The sequence below is a fragment of the Ornithodoros turicata genome, chromosome 3 (assembly GCF_037126465.1).
Source record: "Ornithodoros turicata isolate Travis chromosome 3, ASM3712646v1, whole genome shotgun sequence".
NCBI classification, from domain to species: Eukaryota; Metazoa; Arthropoda; class Arachnida; order Ixodida; family Argasidae; genus Ornithodoros; species Ornithodoros turicata.
Window position 1 is genome coordinate 91,356,805 of NC_088203.1, and position 15,145 is coordinate 91,371,949.

The 15,145-nt window shown below is 45.6% G+C and overlaps 2 protein-coding genes across 4 annotated transcripts in view; one reads left to right on the plus strand and one right to left on the minus strand.

The window, feature by feature from the left end:
* The window catches only part of LOC135388818 (3'-5' RNA helicase YTHDC2-like), a 29,493-nt gene extending 19,812 nt beyond the window's left edge, over positions 1-9,681 (minus strand). For 2 of the 3 annotated variants that reach the window (XM_064618642.1, XM_064618641.1), the window contains exons 1-12: positions 9,583-9,681; positions 8,533-8,633; positions 8,362-8,452; positions 6,303-6,496; positions 4,598-4,794; positions 2,920-3,086; positions 2,752-2,854; positions 2,499-2,655; positions 2,383-2,437; positions 2,138-2,315; positions 1,555-1,708; positions 626-818 (exon numbers count right to left, since the gene is read on the minus strand). In XM_064618642.1, the coding sequence (XP_064474712.1) occupies positions 626-818; positions 1,555-1,708; positions 2,138-2,315; positions 2,383-2,437; positions 2,499-2,655; positions 2,752-2,854; positions 2,920-3,086; positions 4,598-4,794; positions 6,303-6,496; positions 8,362-8,452; positions 8,533-8,632 (1,589 nt within the window). In that variant the 5' untranslated portion in view covers position 8,633; positions 9,583-9,681. Of the gene's footprint in view, positions 1-625; positions 819-1,554; positions 1,709-2,137; positions 2,316-2,382; positions 2,438-2,498; positions 2,656-2,751; positions 2,855-2,919; positions 3,087-4,597; positions 4,795-6,302; positions 6,497-8,361; positions 8,453-8,532; positions 8,634-9,463 lie in introns of all 3 variants that reach the window. The other variant, XM_064618643.1, reaches the window with a different exon arrangement.
* Positions 9,682-10,610: 929 nt separating this feature from the next.
* LOC135388829 (junction-mediating and -regulatory protein-like) overlaps positions 10,611-15,145 on the plus strand; it is a 28,975-nt gene continuing 24,440 nt past the window's right edge. The window contains exons 1-2 of the mRNA XM_064618658.1: positions 10,611-10,742; positions 11,043-11,123. Of these exons, the coding sequence (XP_064474728.1) occupies positions 11,088-11,123 (36 nt within the window). The 5' untranslated portion in view covers positions 10,611-10,742; positions 11,043-11,087. The remainder of the gene's footprint in view (positions 10,743-11,042; positions 11,124-15,145) is intronic.

Consider the following 15,145-nt stretch of genomic DNA (forward strand, 5'->3'; position numbering starts at 1 on the left):
GAGCTTGTTGTTTGCAATGATTTTAACAGAATTTTGTTACTACATTGGCCTGCACAGTGGGAAAGACTCTGACACTGACTCAAGGACCTAAACTGTATCATCATTTGTCTCTGCATTAAATAATTCAATGAATCCGTTTTGCTAGAACACTATGTCAATAAGCCATGGTTACAAAAGAGCTAAGTAATGTTCTGCACAATTTTCAGAAGAAAAAAAAACAAAAAATAAAAACAATTGTCACATGATGAAAACTTGTGACAGAAACAGACTTTTAAGAATTTTAGTGTGGACTTGGTTAAGCTTATCATCAACTTCACCAGTATGCACACCAGGAAGGAATGAACAAGAGAAAGAGAATATGCACCTCCTCTACAAATCTGGATTAGAATAGGACCACTCTCACAGGGGCTGTACACAACCTTCATACTCCTAAAGCGAAAACAATGGTCTTCGTGAGCCACGATGATGCAAGGAGCATGAAAGAATCACATAGTAATCTGTTTTCTTGCCTCTATTTCCCATTATAGCCGCAGAACAAATTTCAGAGTCCCTGAAGATCAGGCTCAGCCTTTGTCCCACAGAAAATTTCAGGAACTTGTACATATTGGGAGTACCATCAACTCACATGTTGGCCATGAGAACCTCCGCAGCTTCCTTCTGATGGAAGTGTTGTGCCCAGTCAAAAGCTGTCCAGTCATTGGATGCACGTGCTGTTGTGCTGGCACCCAGTGCTAAGAGTTCTTCCAGAACTTCGACCTTGCCCCTTCCAGCAGCAAGCATTAGAGCCGAAGCACTCGTCTCGCTGTGCTGGTGGTCGACTAAAAACCAAGGGGACAGAATCAAAGGCAGTACATACAAAAACCATCTGTACAAAGAAGTACAAAACTAACTAAAGGCGCACTAAAATGCAAAACAACTTGTTCTGAGATGAAAGAGTTTTAGTATGCATTATGCATCCAAATGAATTTAATTGTTAATTGGCACAATCATTTGTCATGACAATGCTAATAGAAACATGCATGAAGAACGCCACAATCGGCGGCTGCCAATTGGATCCTGAAAGAGCAGAAATGGTGTTGAAAAAGCAGGCAATTGGGCAGCAGATTATTGGCTACTCGTGATCGTGTTTTGTACCCATGTGTTTTCAATGTAGTCCGTTCGTGGTCCTGTACAGGTATGCCACATCATGCACACTGCTGCATTTTTTAAAAACGACGTATTTAATTACCACTGGTAACATCAATGAGAAATGTTCCAAATGCAATGAATCCACACGTCCCTCCACCAACGGCTAACGACTGAGACGCTTTCGCTGTATAGGTTGCACTACTTTTCTTTCTTTAAAAGTGAAACCACTTGTACACACTGCGGTGCATCTTCACGACACAAGAAAGAGGTTGGTATGATCTTGACTAACTGAATAGAACTGAACAGAAATTACAATATGAACTTGTCGTGGGAGTTTTAGTGCTCCTTTCATTATTTGCGAAGACCATTAAGAATATGTTGCTTCGCTTTTGTCGTTATCGCGTGGAAAAGTTTTAAATTGCTGACCTGAGACATTTTCTGACATGATATAATAGAGCAGTTGAGAGAAAGCTTCATCCGTTCCAGAGATCCAGGCATTGTGAAGTGCTTCATCCATTTCCGAGGTAAGGTGAGCATGATCCTCAACACACTTGGAGTGCGAAGAGTTCAGGGACTCGCGCTGGGGAAAGACAAAATACAGATGCAGGGTTTAGTACGAACTATAAATAGAGCCTGAGGTTTTCGGGAAATATTTTTTTCTAAATTGGGGAGGGGGGGGGGGGGTAAAAATCGGATAAATAAACATGTGCTGTAAATTCACGCGAATTCAGGTGGAAAAGCTTCTGGTATGCTAACTTTGGGGAGAAATCAGGCTCAGCTGCTCGAACTAACTGTACTGGTTTGGTGCAAACGGTGATGCAACTGCATTTGCTTCCAAACAAGTTAGTGTGCATTCCTAGATGTCTCAGTGACAGCAATTTGACAGGTGAAAATCGGATTTCACCCTAAAAAGAGGCAACCTTCAGTTCGGGGGTGCAAATTTGGGGAAGAATCGGGTTAAACTGTAAAACTTTAGGCTCTAACTATAAAGCTCCAAACATAATCTCACCTGTTGGCTGCCAGGAGGCACAGATGTAGCTCCTCCTCCTCCTCCTCCTCCAGACTCGGGCGCAACGGAGGAATTGCTTGCACTCTCGGAGCACCACTTTGCCAGCTGCTGCTTCTGTGTCTGTGCTCTCTGCAGGCTCACCTTATTGTTCTGCATGGCTTGGCTCATATAATTGGTTCTGCCATACAGAAAGGCATGTCATTAGCACAAACGAGTCACTTCCTGAAATGGATGGTGCTCCTTACAAACGGAGTACATCTTCCAGAAAGTAAGTCTTCACTTCGTGAGTTCTTGTTGGGACTGGAAGGAAAGTGAAGGAGGGTGTTATGCGATTACCCAATTCGTTGCTTTATAAGCTTACTCTCAATAACCGGGCACCCGCCAAAGTATTTGACAAACTGTTGAACGTCGACAGTCGCTGACATTAGCACGACCTTGAGGTTACGAAATTTGGGAAGGAGATCTCTCAGCACGATGAGCAGGAAGTCGCTGAAGCGATCTCGTTCGTGGACTTCATCCTATTTTGAAATGAGAACAATGCTGCCATATGCATCTTAAACACAGACCCTACGCTAATGCCATGAGGGGTCTAATAGCATGCAGAGCGGTCTTACCACAATCACATGAGTTACAGTGGCCATGCTTGCATCTCCACCCATTAATGTTCGCAGCAGAATACCGTTTGTACAGACAGTCAACAATGTCTTCGGGGAAACCCTGCAACGCAACGATGATGTAACGTGGCTGTTCCAGAATCAAATTCAAGAAACGGTGGTTACTACCTGTTCTCCAGACGAATCTGGTATCCGACAGTCTGCCCTAATTTTTCGTTTCGTTCCACCGCAATTCTTTCCGACACTGCCACTGTGGCCAACCTCCTCGGTTCTGTACAGATCATACGGCACGGCTGACCAGCCTCAGCATGACGCTCCAGCAGATATTGTGGTACCTGCGTTGTGCAAGATAACTGAAGTTGCTAACGTCTGCAGCTGCAGTTTTTGGGAGGTATCAAATCAGACAGCTTATCAGAAGTATACGAAAATTGCCTAGCCAGATCTACCCAGGTAAAAAATGTGGAATCACACCGATTCTACTTCTAAACATCTTTCATCTGAGTAGAGATATCTTTTTTTTTTTACATTTTGCAATACAACTATGCTTAGGCGCTGCCTCCTTTTCTCTCGCTGGACATACTGTACCCTGATGGCTTACCAGACCAAACCTGAAAGGAGTACAGAGGGCCACCCAAAAAAATTTCAGAGACGTCAGAAAATTTAAGACGTCTGATGAAAGTGTGTGTGCCATTATACCAGATAGCGCGAAAGATTTTGATGTGAGCAGTTTGTTTCCCAGAAAAAAACTCACATAAACATGGCTCCGCGCGTTCACCCTTAACTCGCCACTCCAGCTATAACGAGGATGAGGAGGTATGATGCCACGTCACCGACGACGTGATAAGCAGAACTCGTTCTGGTTCGCCGGTCAGTGGGGGTCAGCGCCTTGTCGCTTTGCCGCCATAAACCAGTTCTGCCAGCTCTCCCGGAGAATTGGGGATACAAGGAGCGGCCGAATCATTACCGAGCCAGGAGAAAGGCTTTTTCAGAACCCCGAACAGCCGAGTAGCAGACGACAGCGGAGTAGCAGACAACATTTCTCTAGGTCAATCAGCGAGCGTCCTCCTTATAGCGTCAGCGCGATGTTCCAGGCAGATAACAGGGAGGTACTGCTCCTCACCACCGTTGCGCACGGTCGCTTTTTGCGGCGTATTTTAAATTCAATTTCTCTGTGGTGTGAATTACTTCTCATGGTGCACCTTGCTGGCCCACTTAACAATTTTATAGGAAGAAAACAGGGTGTTAAAAATGACTTCTGTGCTACTTTAGAGGTGCTCCTACGCGACCATGGCATGACCACGCTGACAGATACGAACCTGTCGACCACCACAGCTGCACTGGCCGGTGTGCAGCGTCGCACGTTCTCCATGCGCCCTCTCCTTCCCTCTCCACTCACTGCGCCGCGCCCACAGACAGACCACGCCGCGATTCTTCCGTACCGAGGAATCTAACGCTAAGGCATTAATAACTAAATTAGGAAATGTTAGTATGCTGTTACAAAGAACTACACTTCCTTGGACACTCCCTGTGTACACCTTGTTGTAATGACGAACATTCTACGCCCCAAAAGCACTGACTCGACACTCCACTCGAACGCCTCCTCGAGGCCAGTTCTGGACTTCATAAACCGACTTCAACTGGGGATGCTCCCCCAAGGCGAGGAAATCCTCCATGCTTTACTGGACTACCACGAGGTAGCATTTCTCTCCTCCACTCACGGGAGCTGAGGCGGGGTGTCAAGTTGAGAGTCGTTAGGAATACAGCCTAACGGCTGTATTCCTGACTAATTTTGCCTAGTTTTGCCTCGGTCCTCGGACATAGTCACCCTCGCTTTGCTATAGCTCACCTGCGTAGTCTTCCCACAGCCTGTCTCTCCAACAACCAGCACAACTTGGTGTTGAGCCACAGCTGCCACTATGAGATCTTTGTACTGCCAAATAGGGAGGCTCTGACGAAATGACGTCAACGGCGAGTTCTCACACCGTGGGGGCACTTGCGGAATTCCACTGCTCAGTCGCCCGGTGGTACGATTTACGTCTCGCGCTGCAACATAAAGTACAGAACAGTGTAGTTCTTGAGGTCTGCAAAAGCCCACTGGCCCCAACAGAACTGGTGATGAACGGAGATCTTTACACTGAACATAAATTGAAAGAGAGAGTGAGAGAGATTATGGGTTTAATGGCACAAAGGCAACAAAGGCCATGGAGCACCAAAACCACGGTGAGTATGTGAGAGATGATGATGATGTGAGAGAGAGAGTGTGTGGTAGTTAAAAGCTATCTACAGGTATGAGCAATGAGATGGACCAGGATAAGAGAGAGAGGAGGATGACGATAACAAGTGAGTAGGGCAGTTGAAAGCTATTTACAAGTGTGAGCGATCAGGTGATCCAGGATGAGACATTTACATAAGGAGTTCGGTGATATTGGATAAAAGCGGAGCAATACTTAACATCTACATCTGACTAACTAACCCACACATGGTCAAAAACTGGATGACATTATTAAACGTCACAAGAGGAGTGTGAAAGCAGCGTGAAAAACAGCAGTCGTGTTTGTGCCTTGCCGCTGTTCTTTCACTATGATCTTGACACCACAGCCAATATATGGATGCAAAAGGCAGCATTGAAATTATAGCTGCACAACCAGGAAAACATTAATACACTATCACATGTAAATGGAGAGAAAATGTGATTGCGATTGCCACCGAAAAAGAAAGAAAGAAAAAAAAAAGCACTGACTTTGAGCGTTACCGATCCAAGTGTGTGTGCCTTAAACAACTAGGGAGTTTACTTTAGATAAGCTGTACCTCAAGCAAAATGAACGAAGACAACAAAAGACACTTTGCATTAAACGGTTTGCAAACAGTCGCTCTGCACAGAGCTTTGTGTGAGATACCACACTTCTCTCCACTTGGAAGCACATGCAAAGAAAATCAAACAACAAGGCAAATATGTCATCAGTGAACATAGTACTGGTTTTAAAACATTTCTTTTCAGTTTCATACTGACAGAATAAATAGCAGTGAACAAGCAGCGCACTACACCGTCAACAGCAGACAAATCTGTCACTGTGAATGAGGCACATTGTCGGCCTGATGTCCACAGCAGTGTGGGAGTGGGGATGTTGCCTGGAGGGCATGAGGCCACACAGCGCTCGCCACAGCAGAATCTTTGCAAATGAAATTGCGCCGTAATAAAACCTGACTGAGCCAAAATATTTTCTGTGGATGTTTCTTACACACTGCTTGACAAAGGGGAGTGATTCTGAACCACCTAAGGTACCTTTTACAGGCCCTCAGAATGAGAGGACAAGTTTCTAGATGCTGTTCAGATCAAAGACCTTTCGTACACTTTAAAAGTCAGCAACAATCAATGTTCTTGCACAAGAGTGCATGTTGGCCTTCATTGACCAGCTCATCCAAATGATCAGTATGGAACCCTGTCCCTTTGTGACCATGAAAGCTATTTTGTTATGTGTGCAACATAAGTTCAACACAGAATCAGCAGGAAACTTTAGGAAAGTTGTGAATGTCAAAGTCTAGTAGCTCACTTTCTTGGCCCAGGACTCTCTCACGCTCGGTTGGTGGCAGTAGGTCTTGCCTCTCCCTCGCATTCACTGGAAACTTTTGCAGCAGCAACAGAGCATGCTGCCGTGCGAGACCTCCCATTGAGAATCCTGCATCAGCTTGAACTATTGTGGAACCTTCCTTCTTGTAGGCTGTTAAATACCGATTGGAACCTTTCCTAAAAAGGTGTAAGAACGTGTGAGACTGTGCAGAAAGGCCTCAATCAGTACACAATACGTTACGCCGGGTTTCCAACTTAGTCAACGGTAAACTTTATTCTGTTGTGTCCACTAACAGCGGTTGCCCCTCAAGGTGGTACACAGTAGAGCGCTGCACGGGCCTGAGTTTATGGACCGGACCTGGCCCGTACCCGAAGCCATGGAGTCTAACCTGAACCGGCCGGTGCCCGATGCAACCGGATCTTACCCGATCCTAGCCCGACCTGGCAGCTAGATGGGCAGGTTGGCGATGCGATCCGCCCACCAGGTTCAATCTTTATGGCAGAGATTCGTAACACAGCATAAGCCACACATATTTGGAACGTGCAAGCGCGTCCTTTGATGCAGTTTGTGCTTGTAGCAAAACATTGGTAAAAAGAATGACAATTAACCCGTTAGAAGCATGAATAATTTAATTACGAGACTTTCGTGCAGTAGTCTGCATTTCTTCAGGTAACCAAATACATGGTCAACTCATGAAAAAAAACGGCGGGGAAGAGAAGAAAAAGAGAGAGAGAAAGTGGGCAAGGGTTATACAAAAACCTCAGATGGCAGACGGCTTACAATGGGCACAAAATTTGGGGAAGCAGCTTTTTGTTTTTGTTTTTTTTTTTTTGGGGGGGGGGGCAATTTTGTGCCCATTTTAAGCCGTCTGCCATCTGAGGCTTTTGTATAACCCTTGCCCACTTTCTTCCTCTCTTTTTCTTCTCTTCCCCGCCGTTTTTTTGTCATGAGTTGACCATGCATAAAGCCTCGCTGTACCATGTATTTTGTTACCTGAAGAAGAGCAGACTACTGCACGAAAGTCTTGTAATTAAATTATTCATGCTTCTGACCAGTTACATTCTTTTTACCTTATCTCGCGGGCTTGTCATTTCCTTTTTATCTACACGTATTCATATCGTTGGTATCGAGTCTCTTATGCCTGTCTGATGGCATGATCCTCAACATTGCAAACTCAAGAATAACGAGAAACCTATGTTGCAGCATTTTAGCAGAAAGACGGAGGAAGGGCCCAGGCACTTGTCTATTTTTCAAAACGAATGTTGACAATGACATAATGTGAAAGGATGGCACACAAAAGCTTGGCTAGATTCAGGCCAGGTAACTCCCGGACTGGACCCAAGCCTGGCCTGAGCGAAAAACGGCTTTGAAGCCCGATTTCAGCCCGCAGGGCTGTTTTGTGCAATGCTTTCGGGCCAGTCCAGCCCTTTGCAGTGCTCTAGTACACAGTTTCATGCAGAAAGTGTGAAATGGAAACCACAAAACACAGTGAACAGAAACAACAAAACTCAAAAAGTAAAATAAACCTCCTGTGGGAACAAAATTACCTGGTTTGTTAGCGTCACAAAATTAAAAAATCGTGTTCCCGTGGTGTCCACTGCTTAGAAGTTTTGGCGGCGATAATGATGTGTGTATTGTGAGCCTTCACACCAATGACACCATCAAAATGGACAGTGTGTGACATATTTCCTACTTTGGTCATCACCACTGACACTGAACTTTGTAGTACCTCATTTCTATGAACATGAATCCTACGGCTAATCAGCTATTTTCTTACGTTTTGCTTCGGGGAAACTGTCAGGAATGGCGGACAAAGAAGTTCACATAACCACCCTTCTTTGCGTACGGTGGGTTAAATTGTTGAGTTACGCATGTCAGGAAGTGGAGAAGTATCAGCGTATGACATGGGCTGACTTTTTAGATGATTCTCATTAGTGAATTTCATTTTAATACTCATGCCGCCATAAGAACTTCCAGGACGTTACTGCACCCACAGTGTACTGTGAAGTATCAGGAGGTCAGATGTACATATTGGTCTCACCCTCTGCTTTTTGACTTCAAATTGAGCGAAATGCAGAGCCGGTGTATAAATGCTCTCTCTTCTGCTGTGAAGGATGACGGAAACTCAAGCTCTGTAAATATAATAAGACTGCGTCAGTAAGCAATAAGGGCGTAACACCTGCAGTAACTCTGAACACCATCCACTTCGCACCTTTTGGCTCTTCAGTCTGACGGAATTTCTGCAGAGCCAATGTAGTTGCAATTCGGAATTCTTCGCCGACGCAAACATTTCTCTTGCCTCTTCTTGTCATGCTGAAAGGAATGCCACAGCAAGCATCAATTGATCTGTCCTTGCTCTTGTAAGACGATGGAAAGAAACACGCCTCAAAGGTGGATCAGATTACTAAAGCTTTGATGGGGCTCGTGCGTGGTTTCAGGCCGTTTCTGCAGGAAAATTACTGCTCAAGAGAGGAATGTATTGTCATCCCTCCTAGGTTTTTATTTATTTTGTGTTAGCACCGTGAAGTGACTGTGGCTATGAGCATAGCCACAGCTGCTTCGCAGTATACAGACGTGGACAGATGGAGAGAGGACAACAGGAAGGAGTAGGACAGAAGGGGGGAGGGAAGGTTAATACGCGTCCAGGGCAGACTTCCGGGGAACTGTGTCGACATTCGTCTGGGAAGTCTGCCGAAAAACCCAGGGAAAACCAAAGACAGCACAACCGGCGGTTAGATTCGAACACACCACCTCCCAGCCTTCAGCACGGCTTTCGCTACCACCAACAAGCAGCATGAGGAGATGCTTCTACCTACTCAGCCGAGCGCCACTTGTTATACCTCCTAGGTCTCGTAATTTCGTTTTGGTGACCACTGAGGCAACTAGTGCCTCAGCAGCGTCTACACCGCCGCGCGTTCGCGTTCATTTTTCATTGTAGACGCGACCAGTTAAGGCCATTCGACTGTTTCATTTCATTGAAAGGCAATGGCATTCCCCATGAATTTTGTTACAGCGTCTACTTGATGTATTCGACAACAATCCATGAATTTTAACCAGCTATCGCGGGCCCCAGAGCAACAGCTGCGAGTGATCAGTCACCGAAGAAAACTTCGTAGCAGTTAATATATCGTTACCGTATATACCTATTTCGCGTCGCGGTGTGGACTGTTGGATGGTGCAGGTTAGACAATCTTTAACGAAGCCATCAATTCAGCAGAGAGAATAGCTAATTTTGTTAACGGTGGAAAAGAGGTAAGCACACCGCTTCAGAGCGTCAATCACCGTCAAACCAGTCAAATCGTCAAATCTTCGCAGGCGCTGGAAGCTGTGCGGTAGCGCAAGGAAACAACCACACACGGTGAAAAAAAAAAAAAAGCAAACAAATTGTTTCATAGCATATCTCGCGGATGTAGTCTGCTATTTTAAACTTTATTCTTTCTCATGCATGAAAATGTAGTAGAGAATACGCCGCTTTGAAGCGAATGAAAATAAATTGACGCGCAGAGTATCGAGTATAGTTACACCAGTTACACCTAATCCCTTTTGTCACAGGGCAGACTTCTTTTGAAGTCACAGGTGCGAGCATAACATTTAACAATGAAGTCGTATTTGTTTGCTATTCTTGTGATTCTTGGTTCATTTAGATCTTCATGGCCGATTTCCTCATTTTTTCCCAATTTGTTAGATGGCGCTGTATTCGCGCTACGAGTGCATTATCGCTTTCGGTTTTGTTTTCGCGATGCAGCATCGCCGTGATATCTCCTGTGTTTCTTGTCGCATCAGTCAAAGGTGTGACCCTTTGCAGTTTGTCGCATTCCTGGAGGATGTGGTTTAAGTCTTCAGGTGCTTTACCACAGAGTGGGCAAGTAGGGTCGATGTCCTCACCAAACAGTTCTTTTCTTCTGGTGTTCGTTAGTAAACATCCTGTTCTTGCCTGGGAGGAGGGCACTTCCCCTGTATCTCCTCTGTATTCCGTGCAGGTTCGCGGTTTTGGCTTGTGGTCCATGTAAATCCTAAGACTGTGTTTTTCCTCCAATCTTCAATTTCGACATTGTTTATTTCTTCTGTTGTAATTTTTGTCCATTCTTTCTCGCTTAGTGCTGTCTGTCGTTTTGTTCCCCTGCTGTATTTCCTATCATACTGGTTAATTTTTTTGATTCACCTGGATTTTAGGCCACAGAATCTGATATGATGGAAAGTCCTCTTTGAAGTCGATGTTTCAGGCATGTGGATCAAGCGTCCTAGATAATGGGTTTTAGCTCTGGCGTCCCTAGTTAGAAATGAGGACCATCCCATTTCGCCCTGTACTGCCGCGTTTGGCGTTGCGGAATTGCCCCTAATAACCATTTGCCAAGTTCACGCTGGTGTCGGTCTAGTATTTTTAGCGTTGCAGGGGACAAAACGATCACGTCATTGGCGAAAGTAAGTGCCGGTACTGCTGTCGTTTTCCAGAGCATTCTTCCCACACTGTAAGGGTTGTAAGGTTGTTTCGCCAGGTTCCAAATGTGACCCTTTAATCGACCCGACTTTTTTATCAAGTTTTGTTCATGTTTCTTTAACGGGTCTTCTTCGTTAGTGATGGTTATTCCCAGATATTTATATTCTTCTGTTTGAGCTATGTGTTGGCCAATTGTATCGTGAACTTTGCATCCGTTGAGTCTCCCTTGTCCATCGTCATCCAGAGAGTTTTCGTTGTATTGAATTTGAGTCCGTCTTTTCCAGCTTCTTCAGTACATATATTCAGCATATGTTGGAGACATTCTTCTGATGGGGCTACTACCCAGTAAACCAGAAATATCCCAGGTACGTCCCACAAAGGTCGCACACGTCGCATATGTCCTCCACGTCTATGCGACGTTACCTGTACGTCCACAATGTGACTTTCAAAAATATCTTACTTTTTATATCCCTGGGACATCTCATAGATGTAAAGCGAAAGGAGCAAGCGCGCGTTATTTTTCGGAGACATCTAGGGCACGTGACCCCAAGTGGCATGACGTAAGCAAGAGGGAAAATTTCGGGGTTTGCTACCTTATTTACCAAGCAATCACAGTATACACGATAGCTTGAGTTAAAAACACGATATTTGCCAAGATGGGGTGTCAGGAACGTTCACAGGTATACGCTGACGTCGTTTGCAGACTCACAAGCTAACTGCAAAGACGTTGTCACCGTTGCAAACGTCATACGCCACGCTATACTTGATGAACGTACTCCAACAATTTGTATTTCAGTATATGCTCGTTCAGGTATCTCAAGCAATCCGCCAAAAAGTAGCTTTGCAAGCTTTCGCTTGTCCCATCCTACAGTTACCTTCACCTGGACTAGGTTTGATTTGTGTTTACCTAGTTGGTAGACTCTCTCCGATTCTTTTCAATTCTCCGATAGCATTTCGAGTAGTAGCACTTCCTCTTCTAGAAGTCCTATCCGACGTAGTTTTCTGTTTCGTGGTCCACAGCATATCGTATGCTGTCTCCAGGTCGAGGAAAGCAAATAGCAACTTTTCATCTCTTTTCCATTGCAGTTGTATGATCTGGGTTAAAATAAACACATTGTCGCTGGTCCTTCTGTGTGTCCAGAAGCCGTTTTATATTTCACTGAGGATGTGGTGGTGTTCGCAGTGGGATTCCAGGTGAGCGTTTAAAGCAGATGCGAAGACTTTGTACACGTTGCTCTGTATTGCAATAGGACGGTAGGATTCTATTTGCGGCGGTAGGATTCTATTTGTAGAGGCGTCGTTTACCTTGGACTCCGCCGGAAGCTCCCGTTTACGCAATGGTAGAGGGAAAATGGCGGGCGCCCAAACCACGTGATGCGCAGACCGACCTCCTTTCTAAACCTCCTCTCCTCTGGTTTTTCGTCTGTTCTCTCGTCCCCCCTACCCCCTAGCCTCGTCTGTTTGTCTTCGGCGATTGCTGTAGAGCAACGATCATGCTGTCCCTTTTACATTTACATGCTGTCATGTAAATAGAATAGTAAAATGCACAGTACACAACTCATTTCTGTTTCTAATCGTTTTGTTCGGTCATCTACGAAACTTTTCTTTGGTATGAGCAAGAGAAAGCAGGAAAAACGGAACTATTACATAGTTGAGATTTCTTTCGCCAAAACTAGCGGGATGCATCAACTCCGGTCGGACAACTCGGGGGCACAATATGGCAGCAATACGGCGTATATGTATTAGAATTATAGCGAATTCGGGTGGTCATTTCGTAGCAAAACGGCCGAGCGCTCGGAAATTGCTAGGTCGGCGACCGAGCTGGATCACGTGACCGTTGCCACCCGAACATGATTGCTAGGAATCTAGCGGTTTTAGGTACTTGCATCACGCTAGGGGCGTCGCGGTCGCAAGTGTTCGAGTTCTGTCGTCTGCTAAACCACGTGGTTTCAACATGCGGGCCAATGAGGGCACTCGCCACCGTTGCAGTGCGGATGTGACGACACCGGATACAGTTGGGCAATCTGCTGCTCGATCGTTTTGAGACCTGGCAAAAAAAGCGCTAGCTAGCAAATTCCGAGCGCTCGGAAAGCGCCACGCGAACATGCGAGATTTGCTTCATTTTGACCAAGCGAACATGACTGCTCGAGATCTGGCAAAAAAAAGTTGCTCCGAAATGACCACCCGAATTCGCCATTAGTATTATATTTTAGGCATGTCCGCAGTGGCGTAGCCAGACCTCCAAGGTAGGGGGGGGGGGGGGGGGGGGGCTCGATACGAAAACTCGCCCCCCCCCCCCCCCCCGCTGATCCTGTGTCGACAACACACACATACATGTGCACACTGCAAACTGAGGATTAAAAAAGGGAACGAAAATAGTTGATTTAGACGTTCACAGTACGATTACGTGTATAGGCTGTCATGACCAATGAGGTGGTGTCACGAGATTGGAAGTATTTTGAAAAGCTCATACTTTGAAAACCATTCAAGAGTGCTTCTTAGATAGACGCCATGAACTGCAAGACCTTTCGCGATCGTCACACTGCCCCTCCCACCCCCTCCACATATATTATGTTCTCGGATTTGCACGATTTGTGTGGGTCGGTCCGTGGCAGGTAGGGGAGGCTCGAGCCCCCCGTGGCTACGCCACTGCATGTCCGCATTCGAATGCTGAACCCTCGTTACAAAGAGGCCCGCCAGGGGTGCCACTACAATCCATCCATCTACCTACATCCATCCAGCCTCCATCATTTGACGGCGATTCTGAAGGAGTTTGGGTCACCTGTGCTGTCCCAAAGCAGACTATCAAAAAGCGATGGTGTATGACAAATCAAGTTTATTTGTCCTCGGGAACTGCCTCTAAGAAGCTACAGTACATATCTTTTTACGTCTTGTAACAGGCTTCACTGTCACTGGAGATTTAGGTGCTTCGACATCGGGGTAGTTCAGAAGCCAATGCTGAGCTATGTCCGTCGTTGTTGCCCATGGCTGCGGGAGAACTAAAACAAAACAAAAAAATCTATTGATGATCGTAACGCTGCACGAAAATCACTGCTATGATCGACAATCGATCTTGATTTCGTATTTGAACACCAAAGTGCACTCGTCACAAATGTTCGTAGATCACATTGAATGAACGGCTGCGACGTGCATGAGGGGCAACTAGCATAACCACACATAATTTGATTAGCGGCATATCAGATACGTACAGGTCCCGACAAAGGTTTACGGAACACGCGAGCGGTCCTTGTATATTTTCTTTCTCCTCGGTACGACACCCTAGCGGCAAGCGGAAGCTGACGGAATCAGGCCAGTTCACTCAGAGGGGTGGACGACTGCGCTCTTACACAGCGGTAGTTTCGGGAAAGAAAATACAAAGATCGGCTCATACCGCCCTATTGCAATACAAAGTAATATTTATAAACTCTTTACCTCCATCCTAAACACCCGACTCCAACAGCATTGCGAACATCATAACTTCTTCAGCGAAGTACAGAACGGATTCAGACGGAATCGGCGGGCAAGTGATAACATTTTTATTTTAACGCAGCTTATTGAGATACGGAACAGAAATAAAGAGACAACACTCCTTGCATTCGTCGACCTCGAGAAAGCGTATGACGCCGTGGACCACATGATTATGTCTGCGAAACTGACTGAAACAGGCCTTTCGAAAGACGAAATATTACTGCTCGAGAAACTATATGAAGATACAGAAACAATATACCAGCTGGGCAAACGCAAATCAAATTCAGTACCAGTCAAGGTGGGGCTAAGGCAGGGTTGCCCCTTTCCCCAACCTTGTTCAACATACAGGGTGTCCCAGAAAACGTGTCATTGAATTATAATTAAAAAAAAACTACGCCACCTAGAATCACGCGGTCAACGGCATTTGTTCTTATTAGGTTTTTGCCGCCTTCTAAAGTTAATGTCATGTACCCCAAGTTTAATTATGCAAATATTTGCGAACTGAACTCGGAAATTTGCCTAGTAAATGTCACTTTTTACCTCACCAATGTGAAGAGCATGTCTAATTTACTCCAATTCATGATAATTGACAGTGATATTCACGAGCTATCCCATCGGAAAAAATAGCCGAATATCATGCTTTTCGGAGCACCGGACCAAAACGCGCGATGTCTTTTTGAGCGCAATCGCTCGCAGTCCGACGAAAGGAGGTTCCGAAGCCAGCCCACAGAGTGATAGTAGAAAAAGTAACGGTTCCTAAAATTGGGAGAGGGAAAGCATTATCCCAGCGAACGTGATAAGCCATGAGTGCGTTATCTCTTTCTGCGATGCCGGGGTGGGCTGGGTTTCAAACCTCCTTTCGTCGGACTGACAAAGATTGCGCTGAAAAATTCATCGTGCGCTATTCTGTGCTACCTCC